Source organism: Sander lucioperca, chromosome 24 (assembly GCF_008315115.2).
Source record: "Sander lucioperca isolate FBNREF2018 chromosome 24, SLUC_FBN_1.2, whole genome shotgun sequence".
Lineage (NCBI taxonomy): Eukaryota > Metazoa > Chordata > Actinopteri > Perciformes > Percidae > Sander > Sander lucioperca.
This window is the reverse complement of record NC_050196.1, coordinates 12,149,612-12,165,162: the sequence shown is the minus strand read 5'-3', so window position 1 is coordinate 12,165,162 and position 15,551 is coordinate 12,149,612. Positions and strand designations below refer to the sequence as shown.

The window sequence follows — 15,551 nt, the reverse complement described above, 5'->3', positions numbered from 1 at the left end:
ATGCAGTATTTGTTGGGCCTTGTCTTAATTCAGTGTAGTATATGGCTTAAAGTAGCTATTAATTTTCCATTTGATGATCAGAAATGACTTGAGACAGCAAACGAAACTAACAGTGAAAAGAACGCTATTTTTACATGCCTTTGCCCGGGTCCGATTTTTCCCGCAAAGTCACAAAAATGATTTACGGCAGGCAGACCGGCTCTGCAGTCACACATTCTGAGGGGTCACAGATTTCAGTGTAACACCAGAAAAGCCTGTGTTTGAGTATCCAGCCAGGTAAAAGGTAGCAGGAGATTTCTTTGTATAGGCCTAATTGTATTTTAATTTTATTTTAAAAGTTATATTTTGTAGTTATGGCTGATACTGGGGCAGGGCCATCACAGAAAAAAAGAAAGTAAACAAAGAACAACTAATAGCTAAAAGGGAAAGACAGACGACGGGCAAAAACCTGAGTCAACATCGATCGGGCTTTAAACAGATGGAGACAACTACGGGATGGTAAAAGATTAAAATCCGACCCTGAAATTCCCCTCTTTCTCCTAGACAGATATGTAATATGTAGTATTTCATTTTCAATTGCCTATGCTGAAACTACTGAAACAGAGCTCTTAGTTGTGGCGTCATGATCTTGGATGCCACAACCAAGAGCTCTGTTGGTGTAACGATGACTGCTCCATCTATCTGCCCCACTTCTGAAGTTAGCAACCTGGGCGCTTCAAATCAAGTTTCTTCTTTCACTATTTTTTAAGTTAATCCACCAGGAATGAAATATTAAAGACTACAACGTCTAGTGTCAAACAGTGACCATGGTTGGTATTCAGTTCGGTCAAGTGTAGTCCATTTTATTCATATAGCCCAATATCATGAATCAAATTTTGGATAAGAAAACTCCCCAAATACCTCTTTTAGAAAAAGCCTCAGGAAGAGCAACAGAGCAGGATGTCTGCCAGCATGAACAGACATCCTGACATTACCTCATGTGAATTGATTATTAATAGGTTAGGAAAATACAACCAATCACACCGTCTGCATTGACTACAAAGTTCAAATTTTTTCCAAAGTGACTGTGCATCTCCTGTGGCTCCTCAGAGTCCACAGTACAAAAAAAACTTAATGATCAATAAGTACAACTACACCATTTTGCATCCCAAATTGACTTTACCCAAATTGCACTTTGGAAGGACTCCTAAATGTTTTCTGTTAAATGACTGCATAGTAATTCTCTGGCATAAATGAATAGGGTTAATTTGGAACAACTCATTTAAAATGTATTTCACTGTGCCAAACCTGAATCTGAAAAACATGATAAACAGGCTTGCTTATGTACTTGCCAATAGATATTAACTTGCATAATTTTCACAGATCAAATTAATTAATTTCTGGGAAAATAACAATAACGATAATAACATTAAATGGCAAAGACATTGCACACAATGTACAGGAATGATATTCAGTGCAGCACATTGGTCCATGCAATCATGTTATTTTTTTGTAATTTAATTCTGAGTGAGCAGATGTAGCCTTAAATAATATAAGTTGCAGGCTAGTGCTGACAGTGAAAAGAGGCTAAATTGCTTTTATATCTAGGAATACGTTATGTTGCTAGGCAACAGTCACAATTCAACATCTGGTGATCTTGATAGTTAAGAGATAAAATAATTTCATTATCTTGTTTAGCTCAGTTAATATTTGCAAAGAAACACACGTATGATGTTTTAAGAGAATATTAAGCAGAATAATACTCCAATGAGTCTACAGTATTGACAGTTATTGAATAGGTCATTTGCATTATACATAAAAAAAAGGCTGCATCCATTTAGTCTACCACACCTCACTGAAGGCCAAACAACAGACTGCTTATGCTTTAAGCTGTCTGAATAGTAGCTATTTTCTCATTACCGCACATCAAGCTTTCAGTTTCAGCGTTTCATGTTTTATGGCATTGATCAGGCCTTCTATAATGAAATATGCATCGATCCATTTCCTGGTCTTCTTCCAAAACAATTTTTTTCCTTCTAGTCAAACTTAATTCTGAAAATGTCCATGCTGGTGGAAAAGAGCCACTTAAAAAATAAAGCTAAAAAGGAGAAAAACGTTATGCTCAAGCCTGAAAGGAGGGAACCGCTCTGCAGAGAACACCAACTGCTGTCTGATTCAATAGCAGAGAGCTTTCATAGCAAAATTGCTATCACTTTTAAGGATTTTTCACTCATTTGCTTAATCCGAGCTGATCCACGGGACTTGAACAAAGCGTCCACACCTGTCTTTCCTGGCTTCTATCAGCACAGAAACCGCTGTGGTGGCCCACATGACCTCCAAATACAGTGTGAGTAATGACAGCATTCATGTATGAAGACGCTGATGTCAGACAATGGACAAATGTGTGTGTGTGTGACTGGGGGAGAGAGAGAAGGCTTTAACTCACCATATCGATAGATGACACAGGCCCGATGCTGTTGACATATATGCCCACATTGACGACTGTAGGTTTCACTGCAAGAGCCAGAAGGAAGAAAAGTGAGTAAAGGTAGCTGCACATATTGTAGGTGGGACACGTGTCATTTATACATGCAATCAATTCTATTTCTAATGTCTGGTTTTTGCTGTTTTTTGCCGTTATGCGTGTCCATAGCCAAAAAAATCTAATCAATAATCAAGTGGAAAACAATGGTTATCCTCATTCAATGTCACCTCGACAAATAAAACAAGTCACTTTCATTTCCCCCATCCACCCAGAGAGGGAAGATGTACTTTTGAAATCAGAAAAGCTGTGCCGTGCTTCCTGGAGCAGATACCGTGTTACCATGGCAATTAATAGCATTCCCAGTGAGTATGTAGGATCTTGGCAAATTTAGCTTGGCAACAACATTTGGTTCGAGGAAGACAAAATTGGAGCATTAGAAATGTGAATTGGTACCGGACCTAAATGCTGCATCTAAGAATTGTGCTTGTTTTAATTACTGTAAAACAAATGTTGCATCTGACACTGCATGGCTAGCTGCATGTTTTTAATGTATTATTGTTTAACCCTCACTATATGTGGTTATTTTTTTTACTAAATTAAATCTACACAAATGATCTTTCATTTTAATGCTCCATGTCCTTGAATAGTGCACAGCAAGATGGAGGATTTCTTCTCACTGCCTCTTCTAAATCTCAAAGTTAGACACACACACACACACACACACACACACACACACACACACACACACACACACACACACACACACACACACACACACACACACACACACACACACACACACACCACTGACTTCTGTGATGGCACAGACTGGACACACAAACACAATGTTCTCCCTTTGGAGTGCTATAATAAAACAACAACTGCAGAGCCTCTTTCAGACAATAGCATAAATGCAGGTTGAGTTGTTTTGGTTACAACGCACAGAATGAGGTTAAGCACAGTGCATGTGTGAGAGCTCTTGTACATCTAGCCCTGTGAGATAGTGGTACAGTTGTATTCTTTTTGCAGAATCAGACGTGTCTGGAATCTGTGGCCTGGCTGGGAAAGTGGGTGAAGTAAGGAAAGCAGGTCGCCATTTCCTGTCATGTTGTGAGCCAAGGGTTAGACATTCTGCAAAGTGCTGTGTTGTCAAAATATATGTGGGAAGTCTTTTTGAAAGTGGGGGAGTTTATGCACACAAGGTATTTTACAGACCAACTCGCAGCACTTGTGTAAACTTTTAAAAATTGAGAATATCTTCCTTTACCTCTTTTATCTGCACTGTACAATTACATTTTTACAGTTTCCGTAGTCTTACACTAAGCGTTGTTGCTGCCTTGTCCTTAAAAGACGACAGAACAGCCTTAATATTGCACTAGATTAGGAAAAAACCCACAAGATGATGTTCATTTTTGCATGTTCATACTCCTTCCCTGAAGAAAAGGTGTCTTCAAGCAGTGTGCTTAACCCCTGACCTTGATCAGTCAAGCTGCTCGCTATCCAACAACAGTCTGTTGTTTTATAGAGTAGCTTCCAGGTGTTAACAGCGGCGCCAGAATGAATATGAAGCAGGGTGATGCTGAGAAAGAACAAATATACTCAAGTAAATCTTCTCAGCACAAATAGAGGTTGATGAAAAGGTGAAAAGAGACAAAAGAACACTGACTTTAATTGAAATCTATTTGGTTCTAGTACTTGTCTCGCATTGCCAGACCTTCCTCCACATTGCTGCACAGGAGGTTCTGGCTAGTCCACACAACATTCCGGGATGGGAAAAAAAAGTGCTCTGGTTTATTGGCATTTCTTAAAACCAATCACAATCGTCTTGGGCTACGCTAGGCGCCAGACTCAATGACGGTGCCTCTGCAAAATAGCCTCGGGAAGAAACTTGTTTTGGTGGAACGTGTACGTTCAAAGGTTGTTTTAGTCATGCAACGCTCGATGGTGTTTTAAGCCCCCAACGTCTCCTTCCAGGCAGCGCTGCGACTGTTGACTTCAAGGCACCCAACCCTAACCTTAACCCTAACCCTAACCATAACCATTGCCTAATCGACTTCAAGGCAGCGTTGCGACCGTTGACTTCAAGGCACCTAACCTAACCCTAACCATAACCATTGCCTAATCCTAGTGCCTTCCAGGCAGGGCTGGAGACAGGCTTAAAACACAGATAAACTCGTGCAACAGAAAACTCAGATTGGACAGATAGTCTAGATAGCTGTCTGGATTTACCCTGCAGAGATCTGAGGAGCAGTTAACCATAGTCCTCATAAATCCACTGGAGTTTAAAATGCAAACACAAAGAAAGCGGAAGGTGACAGACATCCAGCCAATGAAATGAAATGAAACACTGTCGATATAGACTAGTTAACAGACAGCAGCACTATCAATTAGGGGACCAAACGATAGCACTTTGCATGTTATCTAATAATGTTAGTTGTCACGTTTGGGGAAAGAGCCACTGAGACAATGAATTCATGACCCATGTTACAGTCATTTAAATGGTTCGTTATGGTTCATTGACACTAAAGACTTTCTATATTGTTAAATTGCCTTCAGTCATATTTCTGTGATGTTGATATGAATAGCCGAATTGAAGTGTGTCCATGTGTGCACATCTGAGTGTTGTGTCCCCAGGGACCTGCTGTGCTGGGCCACTGATGCAAACAGTTTTGGTTAGTAAAGGCCTGCTGGGATGCTTTGATTCAATTCCAACAGCATGTTCTGCTCCACCAACTGGACAATGAGGGACAACAATGCAGATGCACTTTTGCAATTTTCCATAATTCAGCTCATACTATGCCTACAGATATGTCCTCTGTGATCTTTAGGTTGATATGTGTATTAATTCATAAATACAGCATCCAGTTTTAAGAGGGCAATGCTTATAATATCAGACAATATAGCCCCCCCCTGATTAAAATATCTTAAAAACTATTGGACGATTGCCATCTGGTTGAGTCCTCTCAGAGTGAAATGTAATCACTTAACCTTTTCTCTAATGACATCAGATCAAAATTTGTATTTGGTTTATGAATAAATACCTGCAAAAACAAAAGGAGATCCCCATCAGCTTCAGCTGTACTTTGTGTTTAGCACTAGAGAGGTTAATGATTAACTGTTTAACCATTAACCTACAATAAGAATTTTGAACAATTCATACTATCAGTTAAAAACAATATTAAAAAATAAAATAAAAATTAGGCTAATTAAAAAAGGTAATAACCTTTTTTAATTAGCCTAGTTTTTATTTTATTTGGTAAAAGAACAATAGGCTATACAATCTATTTCTTAACTGCTAGTTAACTTGCTAGTTCTAACTTAGCGTTTTAAGCTGCTCTTTTTTGTCCTGCTAAGTTCCTGGCTCTCTGCTGGACGGCGGCCACAGCGGACACAGACACAGAGGCCCTCATTTATGAAACGTGCGTACGACCTAAAACAGGCATAGGACGGGCGTATGCCGATTCCTACGCAAAGCAAGGCATTTATCAATTTGAACGTGAGCGTAGGCTGTAGGGCTGCTCCCTCTTAGTCGATTAGTCAACTAATCGGTCGTTTTGGTCTTAGTCAACTTAGATTTCTTTAGTCGATTAGTCATGTTTGATGCTTTTTTCATGCTGAATGACTTATTTCTAAGAAACGTACGAGCACATGCAAAAGTCATGCAAAAGCACCACTTTAATTCTTGTGTTTACCAGAGTAAACACAAGAATTAAAGTGGTGCTTTTGCATGACTCTTTGAGGAGAAAGTCAGATTTACAGATCTGTCGATTAAATCAACTAATCGATTAGTCGATACAATTGAATGAGTGTTAGTCGACTAACAATTTCTTCAATCGAGCACAGCCCTAGTAGGCTGCAATAAAATCTCACGTCTGGTCTGAACTTGTGTACGCAAGTTTTCGAGTCAGTGTGGACTTGCGGTGCAGCATATAATCAGTTCAACAGGAGAAGGAGAAGTCATCAGTTGAACACTTATCAGCAATGGCAGATCTGGCTCTTTTAGAGGACCTCTATGCGCCGGTACAACAGTGCACATGTGCGCGCACGGGCCACGGTGGAGCGCTCCATCGGATTAATTAAGGGCAGATGGCTCTGTCTTGCATCAGCAGGGGGGACCCTAAGTCTGCAACATTATTTTAGCCTGTGGGGTTCTACACAACATCGCGCAGGGTAAAGGAAAACAGGGTGCCATAAATGTAATGCCAGATGACCCGATGCCCAGAGAGCAGTGTCCAGCACAGCCCCAACTGGGGCTATATGAATGAAACTGAATATAATTCCTCGCTTTTAAAAGGTGTTATGTTTGGCATTCAATACAGGAAACATGACGATGCACAACATTTTTATTTATTCTTCAGGTGTTCGTTTCTATTTTAAAGTGTTGATGGCCACAACGATTTATTTCTGCCATTGACATATTTTGGCTTGTTTTTCCAGCCCCTCTGCTGTCAGGAGACAGGGTCGGGGTGGTGGTCCAGCAGGGGGGGCGGAGGACACGCGCTCTCCCTCACAGCTGTTGCCTGGCTCTGACTCATGAAAAAAACATGAGTAAAATAAAAGACACTGCATAAACTCCGCTACTGTGTGTTTATTTAAATATAGGTACACCATGTAGGCCTAAGAGATTGCAATATAAGCCTGTATATTACTATTAGGACTATAGCATATATATGTCAAGGATGTATAAATTAAATAAACTTCAGCTGGAGTCCGATTTACTACGGCAACACTGTTGACTGCATCAGTGATCTCTTTCTATTCCACATTCTTTCTACAGCCTTTAATACCAGTTTTCAGGCTGCCAAATAGTACACACGTTGGTGCAAATGAACCTGAGATATCAGGGTTTCAATCTCCACCTCTGAAAAGTGCCGCTTCTCAGCCGGATTACGTCTCGCCATGTCGTAAATTGTAGGGGTGAGGCCTCAAAACAGAGAATATATTGGGGCGTGATATTTAAATTACGATCGTTTCCAGCCGCTGCATTTATCAATGTACGACCATTCTTACGCTCTGATTGGTGTGATACGAATGTTTCATGAATCACACGTGAAGCCTGTTGTAAGATGATTTCTGCGCTCATATCTGCGCTGGTTTCTACGTTAGGTTGATAAATGAGGGCCAGTGTGTGCCAGGCAGACACACAGGTGACAACCCCACAGGTGGATGTGGTGGAGACGGGCTCGGACATACTGTATGCACAGTTGTGGACTCGTGTAGGTAGCGCAAGTGTACAAGTCCACAACGCTGAAAGCATATGTCCGAGCCTCCCGGATGGGTGAACTGGGATGCTGTTGCCTGCTTGTCGCTTAACGTTAATGATCAGTTAACGAGGGTTGGCTATCAGTCAGAAAAAAAAACTACATTAAATAGGGATGCCTATTTAGTACTAATTAGCAAATGTTAGCATGCTAACATGCAAACTAAGATGGTGAACATGGCAAACATTATAGCTGCTCAACATCAGCATGTTGATACTGGTATTGTCATTGTGAGCATGTTAGCCTTGTGACTTTAGCATTTAGCTCAAAGCAACACTGCAACTAAGTATAGCCTCACAGAGCAGATCCTCAGAGTTACTGCAGCGAGATGCCAAATTATTGTTTAATAATTTTTCAGGAAGGTTTTTTTTTTTTTTTTTTTTTTTTTTAATTTAAATGTCTTAAAATATACATTAACATGAATCCAACATATAGTTAGCAAAGATAAATCAGCCAATTTGTAAAAAACAACAACATTGATGATAGGCTTACTGGCCTATAGGTAAGAAGGCCACTAATGTAAAAATCTATGTGTAAAGGCCTTAGGCCGCCCTACACGTTATTGCAGGCCCAGTTTAATATGCAACAGTAAGTAGGGGGTCCCTGCTCCATCTCTCTTTCAGCTAAAGGGTCCTTTTGACCAGGTTAGGTCAGGTTGAAGACCCCTGCTGTAGACTCTTGGTCTGGTTTTCTCCTACTTAGTATAACCAGTCCCTTTGTCATGGTCCTAGGGAGGGCATAGACAGCCATGTGCCTACTCACATGGTTGTTGCCAGTCTCTTCCTTTCACCTGCCAAATAGGGCTAATTAGAGCACTTGAGCCAGCCTGTGATTTACCAGTGAGAGTCAATAATGCAGCAACAGGCTTGCCATCCATAAACACTGCTAGCTGGGTTCATTGAAGCGCACAGTTACCTGGGATTGAACCCATGTCTCTGTAGTGGAGGACAAGTTTTTTGACCCAACAAAACCCTTGCACCCAAAAGAGGAGTATTTCTGCTGATTTTAGCTTTTCATTTTCATGTCAAAACAGGGTTTCCTCTTGGCATCCTTCTGGTCACCGGCTAGCGTCTCTAACCTTCTTTTGAGAACTGTCTGGCACCATCACTGGGCATCTTGCCTGAGATTCAAGCTCAGAATTAAATCTTAATTTTTTCCATTTGGGGAAATCTGGAAGGCGTACAGGACAATACATAATCACAATGTACAAATTATAGAGGAATACAGATGCATTCATTGTTCATACCCAGGGGCTGGTATTGAAACATGCAGTGGGAAATCCCAGGACACACTGGTGAGATAAACAATATTCACATTTGCATTTGGGCAATGTAGCCTCGTCCAACTCATCTGCATGTCTTTGGATTATTGGGCCGAAATACCTGGAGGGAACCTAGGTGACAGCGTCCCTCCTGTGGTACCCATTTCCAGCGGAAATGCAGAAAATGTAAAGACCACAGAAGTGGAAGCATGGGGTGGAAAAGCTGATCGGTCAAAGCTTTGCAGCATTTGGAAACTGGGATAAACTGAAGGGAATTGTCCTTAATTTACACCCCAGTGGATAATCAAGGTAGAGGATGACACTCTGAATCTGCATTAGACATGTTTCAGTCAGCTCTACTGAGTTACAGTAATCACTACTTTTTCCCTTAGATTTATTTACCAGTGCAACACAGGAGGAAATAACTACAGTCAAGTGTTTGCAGCCTCCCTTCAATCTTATATCCCCCCCCCCCCCCCCCCCCCCTCTGCAAGTGAGTCTTTCAGCAAACACAACCATCACAAAAGCTGAGCCGACCTGACATATGTCCAAATAACGCATGGCAGAGTCATGTGGGATGGTGCATAGGTAATGACGCTGCTGTGAAAGAGAATATTCAGGACAGATTTCCCCTTCGTCTGTACTGTTTAAGTCCTTTTTTTTTTATTCTGCATGAGAGCTTGTTTTGCTCTCTTTCATCTCTCAAACGAGAAAAATAAAGTTGAAAGGAACTTCTAATCAATATGGAAAGAAAACTAAAACATCTACATACCTATCAACCCAATTTTCCACTTCTAATGGAGAAACCATGATCCACAGAGGCCAGATGCATCCTTCCTCCTCCTCCTCTTCATGCTGCTTATCTTCCTCTAGGGCTGCCACCTCTTAGTCGATTAGTCGACTAATCGGTCGTTTTGGTCTTAGTCGACTAAGATTTCTTTAGTTGATGAGTCATTTTTTATGCTTATTCATGCTTAATTACTCATTTCCAAGAAACTTATGAGCACATTTCTGGTAAGCACAAGATTTAAAGTGGTGCTTTTGCAGGATTAATTGTGGAGAAACTCAGTTTTACAGATGGTTCATTAACTACATTTATATTGTGCTTTTCTAGTCTTAATCACCTCTCAAAGAGCACAGCTCTGTCGATAACATCAACTAATCGATTAATCGACAAAATCATATAAGTGTTAGTCGACTAAGAATTTCTTTAGTCGAGGACAGCCCTATCTTCCTCCTCCTTGTTTTGCTTTTCAGAAAAGCATGACAGTCCCCATCTGTATTACCACATTTCCCAGTGAGCCTTGATTAAGAAGAATAGGCTTTTATGTCTGCTTGGCCTGGCTGGCATGATGAATGCATTATGCATTGTCAGCCCCGACACACACACATGTAAGCAGACCCAGCTGACCGTTTAACTCCAATATGTTCAGTGTCCGAGGGACACTGCACTGGGAGTACTGCAGGCCTCAGTGGACTGTCAGATCTTTCCAGAGGGTTAGCCTCACATCTTCAGTCTCACTTTGAAAATAAATGTGCTGTAGAATAATTAATCACGTCCTGTTTACCAAAAGTCATCTATAGTATTTATATCCCTCGAGCTATTTGCCTCAGGGGACTCCACGATCAGTTTTACCATATGAAAATACAATACCATAGAACTGTTTAGTTTCTGTGAACACAGCATGTCAAATTTGCAGTAAAACAGAAATAAAAAACTAACTGCTATAACTGCCAGGTTATTTCACTTTAAGGAATATCCTCAATGTAACTTAACATAGAAATATGGGACTCTCCCGGATCATTTTAAAATCTTATAGGTTTTTATTATGACCACCAGTTTTACGTAGCTTTAGGCATGGTGTACACCTCTAAACACTATAATATTAAGAGGCTCGGCTGCTGTTGCTATGGAGAAGAAGCCAGCCTGAAGCGTGAATCAGAGCATTAGTGAATTCAAAATGCTCCATCGTTGAATTTGTGAACAAAACATGGTGCAGTAGTTGCTGAATATATTCAAAATTGACACATTTTAAAAAGTGAATTGAATCCAGCAATCAGATCACTTTCCTTAAAATAGTTCATTTGGATTATTCCAGTGGAACAAATACAGTCTGCACTTAACTACAGCCTCGGTTCGGTTATCCTTTTAAGTCACAGTTACAGGTCATATAGTTCATGTCAGTTATGGATCCATGAGAGTGTCTGCACACACACTGTAATCCATCACTTCATATTCTGCTGCACTGGTACAGGCCATCCACAGTATCCACGGTAATCACACATCATCTCATGCATGACCTCTCTGCTTCTGTGTTAGTATGTGTAACAGCCCTGCAGCCCACATTGCCTTTGGTTTGGGTTTAAATGGAGAAGCTGTTACTGCTGCCGCTACAGTTCTCCAGTGGCCAGCATACAGTCTCTGTTGCTATAGTTTTATGTAACTGAAAAGATGTAAACAAGATCAAGTTATACTTTCCTTCATAGGTGAAAACATTACATTCCTTATAGAACTGCAAGGCATGCAGGAATATTTTCTTTTACAATTTAGTAAAACAAATATGGAGCTAGTATTGCAAACAAAATGTTTTGTATACTTTTGAGGGAATAAAAAAAATTACGGCAGAAATGTACCTCTTGGTATAAAAAATGCTTGTTGCTAGGGCCGTATGTACAAAGCAGTTGCAAGTCAGTGTTTGTATGCCTAACATTAGTCCTTCAATAATACAATTATGTACCCGAAGGTTCAAGTTCATAGATGGTCAGAAATACTTAATAGTTCGACATTTTGGAAAAGTGATGAGAAAACCTCTATCGCTCTAATGTCTGTCCGTTATGTACAGACATTTTTGTAATCCGTACAAAAAAAAGAAATATGAAAATGACAAGTTGTGGTTTTACAGGGGTTATATACAGGACTATTTATTGGCTGGGTGCAACGACTTCCTGGAGTCCGTTTGATTGGGCCATGCTGGATGCAGCTCTGCCAGGGATGCGACCAAGAGCTGTTGGAGCCCGAGGCATCAGTAACTGTACCTTTAGCTCCCATGGTAAAAATGTGTAGCTTAAACTATTATCAACAACTTAGTGCCTTCATGGCATATAAAAAAGTACACATATTGGAGGCCATTTTGTGGCTGTACTTTTCAGAACAAAACTGCACTGCTCCTATACTTCTGTTTTTGATTGTGTAGCTGCTGCGGGCTGTAGTCATCGGTTAGTGTTGTAATTTACAGCCATAACAGAAGTCATGTAAATATGAGCTGACAACAGGAATATTTGTGTCAGCCCTCTAGTGTCAGCCCTCTTGTGGTAATCACAAGTAGGCCATGCAGCCCTTTTTTGTAGGCTCAAAACTCCTGTGTGACATTACAGAGTGATTGAAACGTGTCAACACAAGTGCACTGATGGTGGTTTCCTTCTCTCCCTAAAGTCTCAAAGATAGGAGTCCAATAAGTGACCTTATTCATCATTCATAAATCATTCTGTTTGATGTGGGAAATCATGTTAAACATATGGACGTTTCCAAATAGCAACAATGTTTCAATTTATTTCTTCTAATATGAATGTGGCATTAAACAACGGGCAATCAGCATGCAGTACCAAAGCACGTATTATAAATGTCATAGGTCTCGATGCTGTGAGGGGGGGGGGTTGCACAGTGGCACCTAATCTTTATGTATGCAACTGCACCAGCTCCACTTGGGAAGAAACCTCTCTCTGCTGTCTTTTCCAGCAGTTCTCAGCCTGCATGGCGCTGCACCACACATTGGCAAAGCAGCAAATTTCCTCGGCACACGCACACAAGAATTGTTGATTACTGAAAAATGTCAAAACTGCTGAGGAGCGCCAGGAAACACAAACCGAGCTAAAGGACTTATTTACATAAGAAGCGCTCTAAACTCTCGTTAGATAATGGATTTATTTACTCAACATTTAAGCAATTCTTTACCAGCTCACACTAGTTAAAAACCACTGAACAATTAAATAAAGATGTACAAAAAAAAAAAGAAAAAAAGAGATAGAGGATTTCCTAAATTTTATATTTCCATCCAAGCAATGCATCTGTAGATATGCACTTATGTGTGTTAATTAAATTATACATTTAAGCATTGAGGTCATAGTTAGTGATAGTGCTGTACTGGATTGCACTGTATTCAAATATGTTAGTTATCTTCTGCCCCCTTCATGTATGTAAATAGGACAGTGCTCGAATTATCTTTTTGTCTTTAAGGGGGTCTCTCTATCTCATAAAAAAAAGTTGGCACACCCTGCACATAGCCTAACAAGGCTATACAATTAAATAGCCTAGGTGCGAGTGGCGCTTTCGCGCAGTTAATGTTGTAGGTCTAGGCTATTATCTTGATACACGCACACAACAGACAGAGATTTTTTTTTTTTTTTTTTTTACAGAAATGGATTCCTTTTAATTAATTTCAACATATTATTGATTGTAATAGTCCCTATTTCATTTCAATTTCGCAATACAAAGAAATAGACTAAACGATTTAGTCTGAGTGTCATTCTCAATTTCACAATGAAATAAAACGTAACTCATCTGAACCAGTAAATAGACGAACAATTTTGGAATTTGCAGTGAGATGTTGTCGGGAAGCCTATTCACTGAATATTCTGCCATCAGAGATTGCATTGTATTGCTGACAGGTGTTTCAAAATATCTGGGAACTTTTCCAGAGCTCTGAATGGCAGAGGATAGCTACAGATTTATTTATTTAAGATGTATTGGTGGTATTTACCTCAAAAGTACATTAAGCTAAAAGCAAGGTGACTTCTTCGGACTTGCGAGTGCTGTCAAATCGATCGTAGCCTATGCGGTTTGCTCACATAGCCTAGTGGTGTGGTGGTGAAGTGCAGTCATGCTGCGTTCATGAGCGTAGGGTAGGCTCAGGTCTATGTCCCGTAGTAGCCTATATTTTATATTTTAATTTAACGTCTTTAATGGTAAGAGACCGCACAGGGATGGATAATGAGCGTTGTTTAAGATTAAATTACAATGCCACATATGGCAGACACCTTCAGATGTGAGAGACCCCCTCAGATTTTTGACTTTGTTGCTTTCATGGGAGCCAGTCCTCACTCTATGGGAGCTCGGCTCCCTCTGGCTCCCATGTAATTCGAGCACTGAAATAGGAAGGGCAAGACATTAGAAACACCTCTGTACATACAGTAATGTAGCCAAGTACTTCACCACTTTTAAATACTGTATGTTCTCAGCAATAAACACATAACAAATTACACATTTCAATGTCCATAAAAACTGAGCACTATCATTTTTGTAGGTAGAATTGATTAATTAATAAAGTGGCCACTAAATGTATTTGGACCACATTATCAGTTAAATGAAGATAATTGACTTGACTATTGACTAAAAAAACAACCCCCAAAAAGGCCATAATGGATCATTGGACCATATTCATAATTCATAGATGGTAAAGGAGGTTGTGCATGCAATGGGAGGAGGTTCAAGATGAACATAAATTTGATTTATGAAATAAAAAACTATAGGTCTCCTGGCTATTTTGCATACACTTTTGAGACGGCCCCTAACTTCAGCTCATCAGTTTCTAGTCTACTCTCACGTCACGCAAGGAAGGTGCCAGGCTTAAATATCAGATGATGTGGTAAAAATAACACCAGTGGAACAGCATTCAAGTGTTATCATGTACTGCACTGCACAACTAATGGTGAAAACTGGGGTTTAACTCCACCAATGAAACTATTTCTGCCTCCAAGAAATGTTTAAATAACTAAAAATGCATTCCACGTGTGGCAGATAGAAGACATCTGGTTCTCCAAAACAGGAAAGAGAAAAGGCTAAAAATGATATGCAAATGCTATTTGACCCACATCTGTACATTTCAGCAGCTACTCACTCCAAGGACAGGCTGCGGCAAGCCATCTGCACCGCTGAGAGGGACATCAGCTGCAATCACCAAACAACTGGGAAACTGTAGTCCTTTATACGCGAGTGATGTTTACGGCTCAGCACATACTGTACTGTACCCGATTGTATTCAGCTCCCTGAATCAAATATAATAGATCTGGGAAGGAAAGGTATTTCTCTTCCCTCAGACGTTTAATGAGAACCAGGCAAAGGGAAAGGTCTCACTGCTTATGAATCGCCACCAGGCAATCACACAGTTTTACACAAACAATAACTCTGCAAAATAGGGGAGAGGGACAGAGGATGCTTGTTACTCACAAACACACATTTATGCCGCAATGAGGAGGATGTTTTAGAAATGATCTTGCAGTTCAATTTCCGTTAAAGAATGATGAAATAATCAGCTCTAATATCTGCTTGGAGCAGCATATCATCTATTTATTGTATTAATTACTTTGTGGATTGACTGAGTTGAAAGAGTGTGACTCATAAGCTACTACGTGGACATTCAAATTGACTTTAAGACTTTGTTCACACACTGAAGATTATGTACTAAATGGAAAGCTTTTTGGTTCAGCTCAGGCTTTTCCCAGGATATTGACGGAATATACAGTATATTTATAATAATGCAAATAGGCCTTGGGCGTCTGCCATGACAGA

The 15,551-nt window shown here is 40.2% G+C and overlaps 1 protein-coding gene across 2 annotated transcripts in view; it reads right to left on the bottom strand.

The window, feature by feature from the left end:
- LOC116044684 (gamma-aminobutyric acid receptor subunit gamma-3-like) overlaps positions 1–15,551 on the bottom strand; it is a 116,032-nt gene that overhangs the window by 80,558 nt on the left and 19,923 nt on the right. For both annotated transcript variants that reach the window (XM_031292096.2, XM_035998799.1), the window contains one exon: positions 2,426–2,493. In XM_031292096.2, coding sequence (XP_031147956.1) covers positions 2,426–2,493 — 68 coding nt within the window. The remainder of the gene's footprint in view (positions 1–2,425; positions 2,494–15,551) is intronic.